The 21,136-nt window shown below is 37.4% G+C and overlaps 1 protein-coding gene across 7 annotated transcripts in view; it reads right to left on the reverse strand.

Annotated features, from left to right (window-relative positions):
• SENP6 (SUMO specific peptidase 6) overlaps positions 1 to 21,136 on the reverse strand; it is an 83,341-nt gene that overhangs the window by 28,397 nt on the left and 33,808 nt on the right. For 6 of the 7 annotated variants that reach the window (XM_084754265.1, XM_084754263.1, XM_084754262.1 and 3 more), the window contains 5 exons: positions 18,218 to 18,288; positions 13,791 to 13,933; positions 9,191 to 9,578; positions 6,865 to 7,091; positions 1,467 to 1,628 (listed from right to left, as the gene is read on the reverse strand). In XM_084754265.1, the coding sequence (XP_084610391.1) occupies positions 1,467 to 1,628; positions 6,865 to 7,091; positions 9,191 to 9,578; positions 13,791 to 13,933; positions 18,218 to 18,288 (991 nt within the window). The remainder of the gene's footprint in view (positions 1 to 1,466; positions 1,629 to 6,864; positions 7,092 to 9,190; positions 9,579 to 13,790; positions 13,934 to 18,217; positions 18,289 to 21,136) is intronic. The other variant, XM_084754266.1, reaches the window with a different exon arrangement.

Raw genomic sequence — 21,136 nt, forward strand, 5'->3', positions numbered from 1 at the left:
TACTATATAACTAAAACATCATTACCACATCTAAGAGACCAAGATGAGCTTCCTTAACACAGTTTAAACTTAAATTTCTGTAAATGCTTACAATTATTCAATCTTTGTTTTGACTTGTAATTTATTTTTACTAGTTTTAACTTTATTACTGTCAATATTACATAGCATATATCAACTGTGTCTACTCTACACTACAAACTTGCCTATTCTTCATGATATGGCTTTTATAAATTCTACTTGTATAAAACATGCAATCTGCTAGAGGGGTGTTTTCCCATCTCCATATCCAGGCCATACATTTTCAGTAAAAGGAGCCCATGGATGACCACGTGCTGAGACCCACACTTTCCTCCCACAAATGTCAGGCTACCCCACTGATCGTGTTAAACTTTATCACCTGCCTCAGTAGTGACTGCTAGGCTTTTGCACTGTTTTTGTTTATCCATTTGTAACTAAGCAATTCAAGCAAAGATACTTAAAGAGTGTAGATATTTTTTACTGACAGTCTTTCCCTGAATAATTTACTGGTGATTATAAAATGGTTTAATTTTCTAATTATTTCAACTTGTCATTAAGACCTGCATCAAGTTATCTTGCAGGTATTGAAATTAAGAGAATCAGAAGTGCACTGATGAGTAAGAGGTACCAATATTAACAGTACTAATCAGGTACATGAAAAGAAAACACAGACCAAGTACTTCATACCCAAAATTCTAAAATGGTGAGGACTGAATAGGATTGACATTTTGGAGATGTTCATGTGGAATAATTATTTAAACTTTAATATTTAAACATGTCTGATCAGAAAATAAAAATTTTAAATGCTCCAAAATCTAAAACTTTACTCATGTCTGCCAACCACCACTGGTGCCTGAATACAATGTTGAGCGGGCTAACCCTGAGGCCCACCACTGAGCTCCAGCCGTTAAGGCCAACTCAACCTTTATTTTGAGACTGACGAATGTGCCCCGCCTCTAGTATCAAAGCTGGTCTATTTTGTTTGCTTGCACTGAACCACGCCACCACACCCAACCTCCAAAATGGCTGGGAGTACATACCAGCATATCTGGCTCAGAGTATATACCACCATATCCAGCCATACAAAACCTTTAAGTTCCTGTCAGCTCTCTTAAGTTTCAGACTTCAGAGGATCTTGAATTTTTGGAATGGGGTACCCACCCTGTAGAGTAAAATACTGACGGGCCTGAGCTGTAAGTACGAGTAAGAGTCACACGCATCTCCTACAGTAAGTCTAACGTTACTTTGAATGTTACATTATATAGTCTTATCTCCCAGTTTATAATGGGCAATATATAAATGAGTATTTATATACTCTTAAAGCAATCTGAAATCTCTAAGTAATTTTGGTATTTGATTAACTTCAATGATTCAACCCACTTTAAAACTACTGTCAGTTGCACGTGATTCTTGTTAGCAATACAGTCACAGCTTAAGAAAGTACTTACAATTACAGGCTCCACCAATAGTCGGAAGAGTGCTCCAACTCGTATACTGCGGCAGTTTAAAATGACACTGCCAAAGTTTGGGTTTAAAGACACAGTGTGAACTGAAGTTACATGAGTGTTTATTTTACGACGCTTTAGAGGTGTGCTGATGGAATTGCCAAGCTGAAAAGAAAAAGAAAAATTTCACATAGTAAAAACTGTAACAAGACTGCAAACCAAACACACATGCACAAAGACCCAATATGAGAAATGTCACTAGTTGAACTGACTGTCCTTCCTCAATGTGAGAGGTAACAGAAATTATCAACTTATGACTTGAAATTCAAACACGGTGGTCAAAACGGAAATAAATCACACTGGCTTTGTTTAAATCACAGGCAAACTACAAATTAATGATTTTGCAAAAATCAGTAACTTCCTTAAGCTTCTGTTTCCTAAAATGAAAAGTAATGAAGACTAGGAATACCTCTATGCACGAGGCAGTGGTAGCACGCTCCTTTAATCCTAGCACTTGGAAGGCAGAGACAGGCTCTGAGTTTGAGGATAGCCTGGCCTACAGAATGAGTTCCAGGATAGCCAGGGCTACACAAAGAAATCCTGTCTTGAGGGGGGAAAGGTCTCTACTCAAGAGTAATGTGCCCAGAGCAGATCAGAGGTGACTGCTGATGCACAGACACGATGAATGGATGCTAGTAATGAATAACAGTGGTTGAACTTGAGGCATATTTTGTCTTGTTTTCTTTAGAAAGAAAATGTTCAAGAGAATATTAATATTTAAAAAGGGTATTTTATATATTCACACAGATTACTTGTACTAGAACTAGTAATATGGCTCAGTAGGTACAGACACCTACTCCAAGCCTGTGACCTGAGTCCAACCCCCACAACTTACATGGATAAAGCAAAGAACTGACTCTGGCACCTGTCCTCTGACCCTCACACCTGCATTGTGGGAGATGCACCCGTTCCACATTAAATAAATAAATGTCTAATAAATGCCTGAATGACTCCATACTCACACTCACAAACTCAAGTGGCAATATAAACAATATTTTATGTTTATAATTGCAATTAAATTTAATTGTGTTTATATAAGCTGCATATACCTTATCTGAATGTGTGCTATCAGAAGTGTTTCAGATTTTGGAATATTTGTATAAATTTTACTAGCTAAGCATCGAAAATTTCAAAATCCCAAAACCACCTAAGAAGTTTTGCTCTTTGGAGCACTTCAGACTTTAATTTTTCTGTAGCCCACAATTAATTATATTACCATCAAAGAATAAAACATGTTCTAGATAGAAAATTAAGAAAACATATCCAAGCCAACCAACTAAACAACAAAAGCTAAGTACATTATGCAGGACAGGCAGTAGTCCCATTGTCATCCTGAAATACTTCTGGGGTCTGTCATAGGACAAAACACACGCTGAAAGCAGTGAATGTACATAGTCCCTCACAGATCACCCCAAGATATCAGTATAAGCAATTCAGAGTCCCAGGATATGAAATAAACCAATAAAATCAACAATGCTGCCATATACCTATAGCCAATTATTTGAAGTACAACAAACAAACAAACGAACAAATAAACAAACCAAAAAACCAGTTGCTAAAAGAAAATAAAACTTCTAGGCATAAAATTAGGAAAAGATATTACTTGTATCTATGAGAAAGAAACTAAAGATATACAGAGGAAAAGGCATCTTAGATTGGTATAGAAGCTTTATTATTAAAATACACAAGTCTTAACTGTTATATGCAACTATGCAATCACAAAGATAAAAGAAAAAACATCCCTGAATACTATAGTAATGTTAAGAAGAAAAGAGCTATCATCAGACTTCAAAATATACTCTAAAGCCATAGTAATCAAAACAGCATGGTAGTACAACAGACACAGACCAATAGGCCAGCCAACAGAACATAGAACAATGGAACAGAATTAAAAAAAAAAAAAAACTGGAAGTAAATTAAATTCATGCTTCTACAGGCAAATGATTTCTAAAATATTTTGTTTTGTTTTAATGAACAATGTGTATACATAGATGTATATATAGCTATACTATAGAAAACTAGGGAAAGCTTGAATTGCTATGGGTGCTGGAACTGAACTCTCATGAGTTTTAATCTTTAACAGTGAAGCTATCATTCCAGTCCGTGTTTTGGTTTTTTGAAACTGAATTTTCATGTAGTCTCTGATGCCCTCCTACTCAGGATTGTCTTGTCTCAGCACCCCAAGTGCCCTGCCTCAGGTAACATATCATTTTTTAAAATATTTATTTATTTATTATGTATATGGTGTTCTGTCTGCATGTATTCCTGCAGGCAAGAAGAGGACATTAGATCACATTATAGATGATCATGAGCCACTATGTGGTTGTTGGGAATTGAACTCAGGACCTCTGGAAGAGCAGGCAATGTTCTTAACCTCTGAGCCATCTCTCCAGCCCCAGGGGCTAAGAATATACACTAGAGAAAAAACAGTCTTTTTCCACAAAAAAATGCAGGAAAAATGTAGTATCAACAAGCAGAGATGGTTCATAGCTTAAGAGCAGTTGCTGCTCTTTTGGAGGACCTAAGTTCAATTCACAGTACCCACATGGTAGGAATCTGGTGGTCAGTGATGCACAGATACACATGTATGCAAAGCACTCATATATTTTTTTAAAAATTAAAAATATTCTTAAATAAATACTAAAAATACTCCCATCTCTGGCTATATATAAAAATCATTTCTAAATGGATTAGACATACAATACAACCTCAAAACAATAAAACATGTGCAGACAAATACAATGGACTTCTAAATGATGAAATGGCAATAGACATTTTATACATGACATGAAAGCACAAAAAAATCCACAAAAACGTCTGAAAGACATAAGAAGAAATTTGCAAGCAATATACCTAACAAAGTATCTCAAAATAGCAACAGAAAAATGGACAACAGCTGATGGCAAGGATGCAGAAAAGAGGGACACTGTAAATTACTATGACCATTATAGAACTGATAGATTTTTCCAAAAATTAAAAATAGAATAAAACTAATGCTACTATCAGAATTACATGAAACCAGCCAACCAAAGAGATGTGCACACTCCCATGACTACCACAGTACTCGAAGAGAAACAACTTAAGTGCACTTCACCGGCTGAATGAAACAGACATGGCAAACAGACACACTGAAGTACTTCTCAGACAGAGAGAAACATGAAGTGCTATCATTTGTAACATCATGGATGGAGCTAGAGACCATTACCCGAACTGAAGTTAGCCTGAACCAGGCTTCTTCCATGTCTGTAATTTCAGCTAATGCAGAAGTACATCTGAGAATGTAAGGCTGGCCTGGGCTATAACGTGAGTTTGAGGGTAGATGGGGCTAGAAAGTGAGACTCAGTCATAGACCTGACATGTCCAGGATCCTCCAAGAAAATATATACTACACCATATAGCTATAGTTTTATTATACACTGCTTTCTCAGGCTAAGAAACTGTTTATTATGAGTATTTTCCTAAATTATTAAAATGACGCAAAGACCCTTTTTTAAAAACCACCACTGGAGCACTACAACAGTTAAAAAAACCTTTTGGCAATCTGTATAGTTGACAAGGAGCAATTCATATTCACATTCATCAACCAATTACCATCTGACTTTTTTCATTTTCAGTGCTCTCGCGCTTGTGTGAGCACCAGTGGGCAAGCATCTTTATGTCAGCATGTATCAGTGTCTCACTGGGAACTAGGGGGCTCGCTCACTGGGTAAGGCTGACTGGCTAGTGAACTCAGGGGTGCATCCATGCCTACCTCTCCAGTGCTGGATTATAATCCACACTTGATTGTCTACACAGGTACGAAAGATGGAGCTCAGGTTGTCTGGCTCAGTGGCAGGCACGTTAATAATCTCTCCTGCTTAGTCCTTTCATTTCTTTTAAAGAATCAACTGACAAGATCTGTAAGCTGATGCTATTTCTTCTCACATTATAACCTAGCAGATCCTGGTCATGTTCCATATACTGATCTGAATCTCTCTTTAGTAAAATGCACCTATAACTTATTTTGCTTGTGCTGTCACGCTTAGAAAGGCACTAAGACTGTATAAACACTAACCCATTTTGAAAAGTAATCCTGAGTTGCTTTTGCTGTTTCTCATTTCTTAAGATGACAGTTTTTTCTCGTTTCCATAGTAAAGCTGTTTTCTCTGCTAAAGACAATGTTCATTTTATAAATTTATATATTTATATATTCCTCTATCTTGTTAGCCTCTCTAAACCAATCAAACGTGCAGCAATCCTGCTTCGGCTCATCAAGTGTTAGGACTACAGCCATGAGGCACAATGCTCACTAACAATCTTGTATAAATACTTCACATCTTGGGAAAGAAGGAAGAAATCCTTTGAAAAGGACTCTATAAGGTCAAATGAAACATATTAAAATATTTAAGATATGCTGGTTTTTTTTAAATCGCTTTCCCTAAAAGCCACAGCTTTCTTTTCTACTGCCAAAACAAAAAAGTGCCCTCCTCTTCCCTTATATTCTTACCATACTACTTTGTACTAATTTTTAAACGTCTACTTAGAAACTAGTTATATTTCATTTTCTTTAGTAAGTACTTCCTTACTATTTTGGGGGCCGGGGCAGTTTAGAGACAGGGTCACTGTACGTAGTCCTGGCAGTCCTGTACTTGCTTTGTAGACCAGGCTGGCCTCAAACTCAGAGATCCGCCTGCCTTTGCCTCTGCCTCCCGAGTGCTAGGATTAAAGGTGTGTGTCACCATGCCCAGCTTCTAATTTATACTTTTTAATGTAGTAATTTACATCTGACAACACATCCAACTTATGCTCTGATGAGTGTATGTACAGCCAACAACAGCTATGAACACAATCATAAACTTACTTAAAACAGTGTGATATTTATAACAATTCAACGGCTCAAGTCTCAGGCATGAACTCTGTAGTTTATCTGATAAAGACCATCACCTCACAGTGACTGTCACCTTACAATGTCAAAAGATTGGTTACATCTGGTACTCTTTATTCTTTTTTTTTTTTATCCTCAGTTTTAGTTATTTACTTTTTTAAAGCGTTTATTTATGTTTGGGGATTATACATAAAATACCAAAGCACATGGAAGTCAGAGGACAATTTCTAGGAGTTGATTTTATTCTTTCCATCATGTAGGTCTTGAATATTGAAATTAGAGTATTGGGTATTAGGTTTGTCTCACCTGTCCTATTTACTCACTCTTAATAACATTTAGTTCTATGATTTTCTAAAACAAAATTTTAACAGCATTTGTACATGAATTAATAAAAAAGCCATCTTCTGCTGTCACTAACAAATTATTCTTCTAAAACAGAGGTAATACTCCAAAGGAAAAACCTTTATTTCAACATACCTGGTCCTTCATTCTTACTTTTCTTGGGATAACAACTGTATTTAACTCTGACTCTGCTTGATTGCTTCTAGGCTCCTGCTCGGTTCTGCTTGTATTTGCATTCAGTGCAGCTTCTACTTTTCCAGTAGATGGTGCTGGGGAAGAACACGCTGAGTCAGCAGGCAGCGGGGAGATGCTCTCTCTTCTGCTAGTCCTTTCATCTTCATCATCATCACTGGACAAAATGACTAAAATCATAAAGAAAATTCAAATTTTACATGGAAAAAATTTACATTTATATTTCATTTCTGTGAGTTAAAAACTGACCTGGGAAATATACTAAATTTGTTTTAGATCTTCTCCATATCAGATCAATAAAAGCAAATGAAGGAGGAACCCACGAAATGGCTGAGCACGTGAAATCACTAGCTACACAAGTCCAGTGCCCGGGGTTTGGTCACTGGAATTCATGTAGAGTTGGAAGGCAAGAACTGACTCCACAAAAATAAATAAATAAATAGATAGACAGACAGATAGACAGGTAGGTATTTTAAAATGTATATATCTACTTTATCTCATAAAAAGTTAAAAAAATAGTGATTCATAATCTTTTCAAAAATGTTTGGCAAATATGAAATCAACTCTTTATGCTCAGAGCTTCTATAATCACCACTACCAGGGTTGGGGATACAACTCAGCAGCAGAGCACTAACCTAGCATGCATGAGGCCCTGGGTTCAAATCTCTAGTATTACCAAAGAAAAAATAAAACATGATATAGTCACTAGGCCACACATCTACATCAGTAACTCACAAAACTATCCACAGGTCTATTACAGAGTTACAACTTATGATTTGAAAATATACAAATTATGTTCAGAATAATATACATTTAAAATTTCTGGCCAAATAATTTTGCCTTATAATAGAAAACACTAAAATTATAACTGGTCCTGAGGAGTAACTGTACCAATAATGTTCAATAAGTCTTGCTTTTAAACATGAAGAAGAGAACTGTAATGACAAGCTGCTCTTAGATCCTGTGCTCATTACTATACCTTATCAAATCTGTCCCTGTATCAAACTCCTGGAGCCATTCACACTATGCATGGAGTAGATCCCAATTCCTCACTCCAGGAACACTAGCAAGAATTTGCCAACTACTCTCTCGACCTTCAAAACTCTTCATGTTTTGTCATAAAATATTAGCTTGAAAATCACTTTTTAATAGATAACCTAAACTAATGTAAGCACAGAGACAGAGAGTTACTCGTGATTTCAATGTTGTATCACTCTTTGTTGTAAGCCACTTGCAACTCTAACAGCTGGCATAATGTCTTGCTCAGTGCTATATTCTAGAAGCTAAAATTATGCATCACACTGAAAAACATTAAAAATACCCTAGGTTAATGCACACACTTAAAAAAAAGATTGATTGATTGACTGATTTATTTATTTATTTATTTATTATGTGTACAGTCTTCTGCCTGAATGTACACCTGTAAGCCAAAAGAAAGCACCAGATCACATTATAAACGGTTGTGAGCCACCATGTGGTTGCTGGGAATTGAACTCAGGACGTCTGGAAGAACAGGTGGCACTCTTAACCTCTGAGCCATCTCTCCAGCTCCCATTCATACACTTTAAAGTGTTCCTGCATAACAGTAAAAAGTTAGCTAAAGATATTCTGGCAATACAGCTGCCTGTGAGTTACTTACTTCTGTAAGTAACCTTAACAGGGAGGTAGGTAAAGAAAGCATGATGTATGCACTTACAGGGGCAGTTTTCTTTTTAGTATCCCACACATACATGTTCAATTAATACTGAGTAATGTACAAGCCCCTGAGGGTCATCATTCTAGAAATATTAATTTATCTCTTTGATTTTGTTATCCAGTTTTACAACAAATACTGACCTTCTATTATTTTCAAAGCTGATTATTTGATCCAATTTCTCTCCTCTATGAAATCAGAAACAACCATGGTATCTATTTCACAGAATTGTGGCAAGGAAAAAAGGGTATGTAAAATACTATCACAGTAACTGGTACCTACTAACTTGTAGGTTGTGGGTGCACTTTCTTTAACATGGCTTTAAACTGTTCACACACTATTTTTACACTGTGGTAAGAGAACTAATTTCCACTGACTCCTTTCTATGTCTCAAATATTGTATTGATCTATGATTGTTTGTTAAAGACACAATAAAAATACTAGGTGTTAATCATTTAAGAATACAGCTATTCTAAGTGTGGCAGTGCACACCTGGACCCCAGGCGCTGAGGAGCAAAGGCAGGAGGCACTGCAGGCCATGGGAGGGAAAGGAGAAAACAAGAAGAGGATACTTACTTGGATCATTTAGATCTGACACACTTGTCTTTTGTTCTTTCGGGTTTGTAATTTTAGGTATTTTTCCTCCGGGTAAAATGACTTTTCCACTTGTCTGTATGTAATTATGTCTGCTAGCATCACAGGTCAGCAAAATATCAGATGGAATTTCTTCCGCACTGTTCCCATAAAACTTTTTAACTGTCAATCCTGTGTTTTGTGACTTCTGTCCTCCAGAGTTCTGATGAATTGATGTTCTTAGTAATGGTCCAGTAGATTCATTCAGAGTTCCAGCTTGTTGGCAATTTCTTTGTAAATCATTATGAAAAACAATACCACAACTTTGGCATTTGGTCTGATTTTCTTTTTCTTTTCCACATTTTGGGCAAGGTTCAGGCTGTTCAGAAACCTTATGTCCCAAAACAAAAACAAAAACAAAAACAAACCACAAAAGAAAGACTTTGATATTTATGGTGGCACTAAAAAGCTCCTTTTAAAAGTCTCAAAATTGTTTTTCCATCATCTCCATCATGGCCTCCCTAAGATCCTGAGAAAGTCATGTTATTTGGGGGGTGGGGTGAGGATGCCAGGGTGGTCAGAATCAGAATGCTAGAGAAAATTTCAAGGCCATGCAGTCAAGCAGTTAGTGATAAGCTGATTTATAACCTTAAGAATCAAAACAGAAAGGGCTGGGAATGGTAGAGCCACTGTGTTGCATGTAATGGAGGTTTGATTCTCAGTACCACAAACAAACAAACAAACAAACAGAAACACCCAAGTGCTTGGCTTCACCTTTACCATCTACAATAAAGGTAAACAAAGCATATTTAAATGAAAAGAGCTGGGGAAAACAGCATTCTAGTTATTCTTTCTAGAGAAATGATACTAAAACATAGTATTTTACCAGCTAAGACACACATATCATAAAATTAATTGCAGCAATTAGAAACAAAATGCAATCCATGAACTGAATCAGACACTGAAGTTTAAATGATAAAAACTAGAGATGGCTGTCAAGCCATGGCTCAGTGGTGAAGAGCACATGTTTCTCTTGTAGAGGCCCTTAGCTCAGTTCTCATATAGCTCCAAACAGCCTATAACCTCCAGCTTTCTGGGAATCTGACACCTCTGGCCTCTGAGGGCACCTGACTCACAAGTTCATACACACAGACACATACTCATAATTAAAGTTTAAAATAAACATTAGAAAGAAAATAAAGAATTTCAAGCAAGGAATAGTGACATATAAATGTAAGCACAGCATTTTCAAGGCTGGGGAAGAATGGAGTTTAATTAAGGCTAGTCTAGGTTACAAAGTAAGACAGACAAGAAGGTGACACATAGGCATGCATGCACATATACTTGCCCCATCTGCAAAGTCACGCAGCTGGGGATTAAGCTAAGCCCTGGTTTCTATCTCTACCACCATGGAAACCCAAATTCAAACGAAACTACTAAAAATGAAATAGTTTCACTAAGGTATATATGTATATACATATATGTATGCAACCTCCTTGTCTTCCTTTCACGATTTTTGACTTTCCGAGAGAAAGTTTTACTACAAAGCACTAGTTATACTGGAAATCAGTGTACATCAGGTTGATCTTGTTGTACTCGGGCAATCCTCTTGCCTTTCTCTGCTGATGAGTGATGCAATTTTAACATGTATAGCTTAAAATAAAAGTTTTTTCACAAATATAAAAACTTTGTTAATTGTAATTTCTTTCTGAAAAAATCTGATTAAAACCTGTTTTTGTCCCATTTGGTCAGAAAAAAAAATCGCAAAGGTAAATAACTTCAAATTATAGGGTTAGAGGATTTGATGGTAAGGTCCTTTAAGCATAAAGTTTTATCCTCAAAACTGCAACAAGAGAACACTATAAATTTAGTGTTGCACACTATGTCCAAGACTTTCTACAAGAAAAACCTTAATAAAAACAAGCCTGTCTCAGACAATGTCATTTTTATTATGTATCCAAAAGATGTTTAATTACATTAAATTCAACGATCCTATTTTCTTTAAAGTAGTGCATTGTGGAGTCTTACAGTCTTAAATGAAAAGATGAACTACTAATCTTGCTAGTATATTAAAGATTACAAAGAGACTGTATAATTTTTCTCACTCTAAGCAAAAATAGGATCGACTGGCACAGAAATGGAGTCAAAGGTCTTCAGACATAAAGCAGTTCTGACATAGTGCTGAGGCCTGTGAGCTGGCAGCGCAGTAAGGAGGGATGATGTGCTGAGAAGGAGCTTTCCAACTCCCACCCAGCTCCCCCAACCGCCTCCCTTCTGTCAGGACACAGCAGTATGGCCTGAGTCAACCTAGGCAGGCAAACCAGGAGAGTGCTCTATAGGGGAGAACAGAGAAAATGCATACATCCAGCAGGGTTAAGGGGAGTCAAGGTTTCCCCAAGACCAGATTTTTCTGTGTAGCCCTGGCTATCTTGGACTTGCTTTGTAAACCAGGCCGGCCTTGAACTCATAGATCCACCTGCCTCTACCTCCCAAGGGCTGCGACTATAGGCGAGCACTACTGTACCTAGTGGAAGTCAGAATTCTATCGCCAAAAAGCACTACAATTCTACAAAGGGCAAAAAGATAAAACGGTGAAATGAACTCACACATATATGTGTATTTCCTAGCCCTGTGTAATGACAGAAAATACAAATAAAAACTCACTATTGATGAATATAATTAGAGCCCAAATAAATGTCTCCCTGCATATAAAGGGAACAATGACTTCCTAGAGAGATACGTAAGAGATAAAAAACAAAACAAAACAAGTAAGTCTAGACTGTCTTGTTATACAAATAATGAGGCCCTCAAAGAATGATGTTGGTATGTCAAAAGCACCAGGGACCAGCTTCAAGGGATGGTCCACACACAATAGTAGGTATTTACTGAGCTCCCAAATGTATGAAAGGTAAAGGCTGTAACTCAAGTAAAATAAGAACCCACGTGCTCATGAATCATTAAGTAAGGGCTGGAGAAATAACACTTGCTACTCTATTATCAGACCCAGAATTCACCTTTTCCCCATCCACACCAACAATTAGCCTACCAGGCCTAACCCAGCAGAGGCAGGTGGATATCTGTGAGTTCAAGGCCAGCCTGGTCTACAAAAGCAAGTCCAGGACAACCAAGGTTACATAGAGAAACCCTGCCTCAAAAAACCAAACTTACTGGAATTGCTGGGAGTAATCATGCACACCTTTAATCCCAGCACTGAGGAGGCAGAGAGACAGGTGCATTTCTCTGAGCTCAAGGCCAGCTCAGAGTGAACTCCAGGGCAGCCAGAGCTAGAGTGAGGCCCTATCTGAAACAAACAAACAAACAAAAAACAAACAAGAAATTGATGGAATTATTCCAGACAGATAGTCTAAAGAGTTGTGGCAAATAAATGCAACACATAATCCTTAAATGAAGCCTAAACCAGAGTTTATGTGAAATCTGAATGAGGCTTTGCCCAGCATGCCAAAGTTCTAGGTTCAGAGAAAAAAAGGAGGGGGAAAAAAGAAGTCTGAGTTTTGTGGAACAGACAGTAAGTTTAAAATCAATATTCCCTGGAAGGTTTATTTGATTTCTAAATTATGTATACGCTGGGCAGTATGTGCAGGTATGAGTGTAGGTTCCTGTAGACGCCTGTGAGCTGCTGATGTGGGTGCTTGGGTGATCTTAGGTCTTTTCTAACAGCAGTACATCTTAAATCACTGAGCTTTCTCTCTAGATCGAAATTAGTTTGTTGTTTTTTTTTAATTAAAATTTTTTCTTTGTGTGTAACATAGTGTGTATGGGGGAAAGAGAGAGGGAGAAAGTTGAGAGGAAAGAGAGAGTGAAAGAAAAAGGAGGAGTTGAGTAAGATGATATTAGGGAGAGGGGGAAGAAAGAGGTAGGTGTGAAAAGAGAAGGGGTAAGGGAAGGAAAGAGAAGAATGAACGTAAACAGGTCCAAGGACAACCTTGAGTTTTAGTCCCAGCTTTGTACTTTGAGACAAAGCATCCTGGTGGCACTGGATTCTCCTGTCTCTGCCTCCCATCTCACCCTAAGAGTATTGCAGATGAGTATCACACCTGGCACTGAGGATTTGAACTCAGGTCCTCAGGCTTGTTTGGCACATGCTTTCAGTAACTGGGCCATCTCTTCCACCCTATTTTTTAAAAAATTAATAGCTACATATGATTCCTCATGCCAGAAATCAACAACTGAAAAGCTAAGGATAGAAGACTGTAAGGAATTAGAGGTGAGTTAGCCTGGACTACAGGGTTAGTTTCAGGTCAGCTCTGTATTTAGGACAGGTAGAAAATGGTCTACTTAAGCCAAAAACATTTGCTTAGATAACTTTTCTAAGTTTCTTTGAGTTTTATGATAAAAAAAAACACCTAGGATGTAAGGAGAATAGAGGTACTGTGAATGGCTGGTGAAATTGCCTGACGGCCTGAGTCTGATCCTGCAGATCCAGTGTGAAAGAGACAACTCCCAAAGGCTATTCACAGTCCTCCAACTTACACCATGCTATGCATGTGACCACACCCTCACACTACAGTCATAAAATTAGATTTTTAAGTAGTAATAACATAAATACTATATGATTAGTAAAAAGAGCAACTTCTTGACCTACCTCTAAATGGGTCAAACACTTCTTTGAGGCAGGGGACAGAGGAGACAGCTGGTAAGTACTACAGTGCCGTTTCTGCTGTACTTTCCTCTTAATTTCAGGCTCTACATATGATCCTGTCTCTTCAATTTTCTTCATTATATAATCTAAAGGAAAAGGGGGTGAAAAGCACTAAATTTAAATGGAACAAATTCTTCAAAAGCTTTGCTATAGAACAGTTAAAATTCCGTATTTTCACGTTTTAATTTTTAGTTAAAATGGGACAGTGTATACATATGTATAATTAAAAAAAAAAAAAAAGCCAGATGGCTAGTGGGCAGGAGTGCTTGCTATCAATATTGACGACATGAATTTGCTTCTCAGCATCCACATGATAGAAGAGAACTCCTGAAAGTTGTTTACTAACGACCTGTGTACATACACGAGCACGTGCATGCTAAATACACGTAAAAGACAAAAACAAGACCTCTAAGACGAAGGCAGTAATACTGTCCACGCTCCTCTACCTCTTACCTGGTTTCCCCTTCTCAGCAGGCTTTCCACACTGCAGACTACTGCATTAGTATGACAGTGTCTTATTCATTTGAGCAATAAAGCAACAGAAACACCTATTAAACCACACATACACCCCTTTCCCTCCAAGCTCTGTTTTTGATTAGTAGTAAGAAAATAAAGGAATTCAAATATTTGGTACAAAGATTCTAAAAAAGTAATTTAAACTAACCCTTACGCTACTCATGTGGATTTTTTGAGTGTTGCTTAGATATGCATTTCCCGCTAGAAATATAAGAGAATTGTCTTTACTATGTTTTAGTGCCCCACTGACATACACTTTGCTAAATGGTTCTACTTGAATACTTTCTTCTCCCCCACCCCTTCTGAGATGAGGCCCAGCTATGCTAAGCAGGTTGGTGTGAACTCACTAGAGTCGAGGCTGGCCTCAGGGTTGTGTGCACCCTTCTGCTTCTGCACTCCAAGTGCTGGCAGCCACACACCACCACGCCCAACTTCCTTTTCTCTTCTGACTTCAGAATGTCATGTGGCCCTGGACACACCAGACTTGATTCTGTATCTCATTTCACAGAGGTGCATTTCTCCAGAGTATTCTCTTCCATTATGTTCCTCTCCATGCAAACTAAGTCTACCCAATCTATCTGATGAATCCAAACCCTTTGTTGCTAAGAAGCCTTTGTCTCACCCTGGCCAATTCATCAATTCATAATTTCCATGGGTAACCTATACATCTAGCACTCACTGAATAATAAAATACTTGTTTATACTGATCTATTGTTGCCAATATGCTGTGTGTGTGTGGGGGGGATGGTAGCTGGCTTCATTCATTCTTTTTTTTTTTTTTTTTGAGACAAGGTTTCTCTGTTTAACAAGCCCTGGATGGCCTAGACTCACTTGGCAGACCACGCTGGGCTTGAACTCACAGAGATCCTCCTGCCTCTGCTTCCCAAGTGTTGGGATTAACAGCATGCACCACTATGCCCAGCTAGTCACATATTTTTCTTAACACTCAGAAACTACAAAAGATAAAAACTAGACAAGTATTTACCAGATTAATGAATTGCATAAAGACAAAATGGTAGACTATATTTAAGTATGAAATTAGCTAGGTGTGGGGGTGCAGGCCTTTAATCCTAGTACTGGAGAAGCAGAGGCAGAGGAATTTAGGGGAGGAGATGATGTTTCTAAGTCACCTTTGAAGATGACTTACCCTTTACAGTCATGCATAAACTTAGAACCTGAATACCTAGCCTACAACCCAAGGACAAAGACTTAACATTTTTTATCATGGTTTTACACTTGAGATTACACAGAGAAACACACTAGTCTAGAGGATCCCGGTGCTAGTGGTTTTTTCAAGGGTCAGTTTACTTTCCAATTTCTGAATAAATGGTCACTAATAGTTATACTATCCTACTTTGAGTACAAAAGAACATAGACAACATTTTTAAAATCAGAAAGTACATAAACACGGGTGTCCAGAATATAAAAAACGTGTAAAATTAGTTTACAGCAAAATAGTCTAAAAACATGGACCTCAACAGAACATGGGTTATGAGTACTTAAAAGGTTAAGGCAGGGAAGTCGTGCACAGGAGTCAACAAACAGACTGGACAACAGAATGTACTGCAAGCAAAAACCCTTAATCCCTTTAAACAACATGCTGCTTCAGATTTGTTTTATTTTATCTTGAAACAAGGTCTCTCTATGCAGCCCCTGAACTCAGAGATCTGCCTGCCTTTGACTCCCAAGAACTGGGATTAAAGGCTTGTGATACGAGGCCCTACTCAGATTTTTTTAAAACTAAACTCAATTATGAATATAAAGGAAAAACGCTTTCATTATAAGCAAATTTTCACTAGATCTTATAAATGAAACACAAGATCTATGAACCTTATTCCATCCAAATATGTATCATTTTTCTGCCAAATGCTTCTTAAATATAAGTAATATTCAGTTAAAATACAAGTAAATATAACAGTATGCATAGTATTTAAAAATGAGTATACTGTCTTCTCTTTGAATCAAAAGAGGGCCTAATGACAGGATTTCTTATGACTACAATTTGCAAATATCTGTCTCCTGTAAGTACTGTAGTACTGCGCTGCCGGGCGTGGTGGCGCACGCCTTTAATCCCAGCACTCGGGAGGCAGAGGCAGGCGGATCGCTGTGAGTTCGAGGCCAGCCTGGTGTTCAGAGTGAGTCCAGGACAGCCAAGGCTACACAGAGAAACCCTGTCTTGCAAAAAAAAAAAAAAAAAAAAAAAAAAAAAAAAGAACTGTAGTACTGACATGTAACCTGTGGTCATCTGTCTATACTTTAAATCATGTCTAGATTACTTATGTTATATAATATGCTGTAAATGCTATGTAAGTAGTTATTTTACTGTGCCAATTAGTGAATAAAAACAAACAAAAAAGGTATGTGTTCAATACACATGCCATTTTGAAAGATGTAATTTCAAAATAAAATTGGTCATAGTGGCTGAGTCTGCAGGGGCCAACTCCAAAGTTATGAGGCTCAATGCACATAGATAGAAAGGTAAGATTAAGTATTTAAATAATAAAAAGGACTGGCTTGGTATGTGATCTGGCATTAAACAGACCTGGGTTCCAAGCTATCTCTGCCATTGCTAGCTTTGTAAGCCTGGGCCAATAATTCAGTGCTTCTCTGGCACCATTTGCTCTTCTGTACAAAATGCAGGTGTACATTATATAACAAATATAATTTAGCAAGCAGAATAGAATCAGTGCACTGCAAAGTACAATTCAAATTTGAAATGAATAATGCATGATAATCAAAAATGATGAAACTGAGCATGAAAAACTTTACTTACAAAACAGTGGTATAATTCAATGCATGTACCAAAGTTTGGAACTAGGAAGTATCATGTTTACAAACAAGCAAAATCTTGTCTATAAACAAGGAGGACATACAGTAAGAAAGCTATTATGGGGCTTGTGCAGATGGCTCGTGAAGAGAATCAAGCTATGTTCCCAGCACCCATTTTAGCAGCTCACAACTTCCTGTAACTCCAGTTCTAGAAGGATCTAGAGGCTTCCAGCCTCTATGGGCAGCTGTACACACGCATACAACCCACATACATACACGTACAGAAAAATTAAAATTAATAAATATAAATCTAAAAGATAATCAATTGACCAATCAATCCATTCCAGATTGGGCTTAGTAACACACCTTTAAGTTCCTTCCACCCCAGCATGGAAGATTTAAGTTAAGACAGCCTGCAATAGAGAGTAAAAGCATTTGCAGTGTAAGCTCAACTACTGGAGTTATATCCCAGGATATAAACGAAAAGCTGAGGTGAGAGCGAGCATCCCACCAGCACCCCTAAAGCAGGATGACAAGTGGGAAGGGGCTGTCTGGGAGCTCAGGAGCCCGCTGTCCTGGAATACACAGTGGCAGAAACAACAAAACAACTGCTTAGACAAGGTATAAGCAGAGGAAGACGCACTCTAAAGCTGTCTCCTGTCCTCCACACACGCCTCATAGTATGCACCCTCGATACCCTTTACAAAAGGACCATCAATTTGATGATGAAATACATTTTATACATGTTCTTTTTGTATTAATATAAAGCTGATATAATCCAATATAAAACTATTTTAAATTTAAATTTAAATTTATTCTATAATTAATATTTGGATCTTTAACGAAAACAACCTAATCCAAAGATTTCGAACTGTACTCACCTGATTGTACAACCATCCTGACAATATAAGAGCACAGTTTAAAATGTAAAACAACCTGAAATCTGTTATAAAGTATGGTTTTCAACATGATTTCTATTGAGCCTCAGACTATCCTAAAGCTAGTATCTATATTCTTTCTATTGTACTTTACATGCAGGAATTAAAAACCCTTCTCAGGGTAGCAAACAAAAAGTGTACACTTACCTATAGCTTCCCTATGACTTAACATTACAGGGCTGTTTTCAGCTTTGTGGACATGAGGTGGGTATTCCTTCCTACAAAAGGAAATGTGTATGATTTCACTCAAATAGGAAATAAAGTTTTCAAAATGACAAAGTCAAGGGCCCACTTACAATATATTTATTCAGAGAAACCATATATTGTCATGTTAAAAATTGATGCTATAAAATAAAGCTACATTAGGAAAAGAAAACTATAGCTAGAGACCAGTGGTATTATCTCACTTTATAACCTACTAGAGCTACAATAGTGAACTGTGGAACACATGTTCAGTAAATAAATTCAAATCACTGGTTTTTCAATGCAGTCATTTATTTAATGGAATTTTTATTTTTTAGGAGAAATGCCTCATTTATAATCTCAAACTACCAGATGCAAGAGACTCTCCTGCTTTAGCCTCAGGTAGCTGGGATTCCAAGCACTACCAAAGCACTCACTCTGGAAGCTATGTATTTACTCCTCAAATGGAAAAATCAAGACTTTTCTCTTGAAATTCCTTTTTAACTAGTTTATGAAACTCACATTAAAAAACTGTCACAAATCAGTATGAATAAATGACCCAATTGAATACCATCCAACTTTTTTATTGAAAAAGTAATCAATGACTAGAAGGAATATTAAACAAAATGAATGTTCAGTAAAATTAGTCTTATAGAAAATATTAGTAAAAAGTGTTTCAAACATATCCATCAATTATCTTGTTCTTATCATAGGACACTATGGCTGGAAATACACTTGTATTAAAAGATTAAACTATTCTGTCAAACTTATACACAGTTGGTTATCATTATTTTAGAAAGGGGGTCTCATTATGTAGCATAGGCTGGCTTCAAACGTGCAATCCTCCTGCCTTGGTGCAGGAGTACAATCATTAGCCATCATACCTGTTTCAACATACAACCTATAATAAACATACTTCAATAAGTAAGTGTCCTAATAGCAAATCTATGTAAGTCTAAGTATGCTAATTTTGAGAGGAAAAAATGTTTTGATGCTAGTATTGAAAGAAAAGCACCATAGAAGGAAAAAGAAGCACTAACTCAGGAGGTATAACAGATACTTTCCAACACTGGTTAAGTGTCTGAAAATACTCGTTTTATATAAGCACAAACTAAAGAAGCTATACTATTTATAAATGTTCACACTAGTGTTCAGTAGTTTTATTCAATACAGAACAATATAATTCATTTGATTAAATACAACACAAATGAATAAAGGATTTCATATTTCCATATAAATCATAGCACTCAAAATATGAATGACAAAATTCTATAGAGACAGCAATTTATTTATAAGGGCAATAAACAACGAATACTATGTGCCAGATACTATTGGTCAAATTTTTTTCCTATTAACTCCTTATTCTCTTGATAACCTTTCAAGATATACATTATCAACATTTTTATACATGAAAAAATGAGGCACAACGTAGGCGTAAGGTGATTGTGTAATTCAAATGTTGATTTCTGTATCCCCCATATCTGGTTGCAAGCCTTGTTCTGAGAATCTTAATGTAGTATAAACGCTGCTCCCCAATTGCCCGATATGTCAATAAAGCAGCTTACAGCCAATCGCTAAGCAGGGGAGAGAGTAGGGCTGAACTTCCTCTCAGCCAGGGAGGGAGGTGTCAGAAGAGAAAGCAGAGGGTTCAGGAAGGGATTCAAAGGGAAGAGGTGGAGGAGAGAAGAAGAGTCAGCTGGAGCAGAAAAGAACTAAAAAGCAAGGTAACGAGGGAACTGTGGCAAAGATGCAGCTGGGTAGCATACAAAGTTAAGAACAGATTCACATTGCTCAAGATTGTGTCGTGAAGCTTTATAAACAAATACAAAAGTCTCAATTATTTTTGTGATAGCTTTGTTAAGAGAGAAACAAAGAGAAACAAACACAGTTTTATAAAAATAACTATAACAGAACAATAAAATTGGTTAACTGGCCCATAGCCCCACAATTATTAAATGTCAATTTGAATCCCAGCAAACTGCCAGCAATAACAAATGTGTGACAATTTCTCCTCTGCCAAGATTTTAAACTTGTGATGATATAAATTGTGTGAGTGGGGAAACCTTGCCTTTCATAAAGCAGTAGCAATAGTACTATGAAAAAAACAAAAGTAAGGTGGAGATTTAGCTTAGGGATGCTAGTTTGTCTAGCCTACACAAAGGTTTACGTTTGATTCCAGCACTGTAGAGTGTGTGTGTGTGTGTGTGTGTGTGTGTGTGTGTGTCTGTGTGTCTGTGTGTGTAATTCTAGCACTCAGGAGGCAGAGGCAGGAGGATCAAAATGAAGTTCAAGGTTGGAAATAGAGACGGCTCAGTAGTTAAAAGGAATCTTAACTTATCTTGCAGAGGAACACACACACACACACACAACTCGAGCTCCTGGAGGAGTTTGAAGAGCTAATACTTCTGATCTCCAAAGATACCTGTGCTCATGTTCCCATACCCACAAGATATATATACACATAATATTAACAATAACATTTTTTTAAAGTTCAAGGTCATTTCAGCCACAGAGTTCCAAGCTAGTCTAAGATACTTGAAGACATAGACCAAAGAAAAAGAAGGGCCAGAAGAACTACACAACCCTGGGCCTGTCCACATTCCATATGAACGGGGAAGGAGCTCATGGGGCCCCTCTCCCCTTGAGGAGCCACAGGCAGCTAATGGTTACTGGGGGAAGAGCGAGTGATATTTCTTAGTGATATAGTCAGTACCAAGATGACCTTGCTTAAGTAAACCCCCCCATCTGTGCTCATGTAAGCAAGTCTAGTTAAACACAGTGGGAAGGGGGAGGATGGAGAGGAGTAGGCAGGCAGGCAGCTGTTAGGAAGAAGAGGTTCAGAGGAAGGGAGAAGAGAGAGACTATTGGGAGAGAGCAGTTCAT

This window comes from Acomys minous, assembly GCF_964271855.1.
Source record: "Acomys minous genome assembly, chromosome: 13".
Lineage (NCBI taxonomy): Eukaryota > Metazoa > Chordata > Mammalia > Rodentia > Muridae > Acomys > Acomys minous.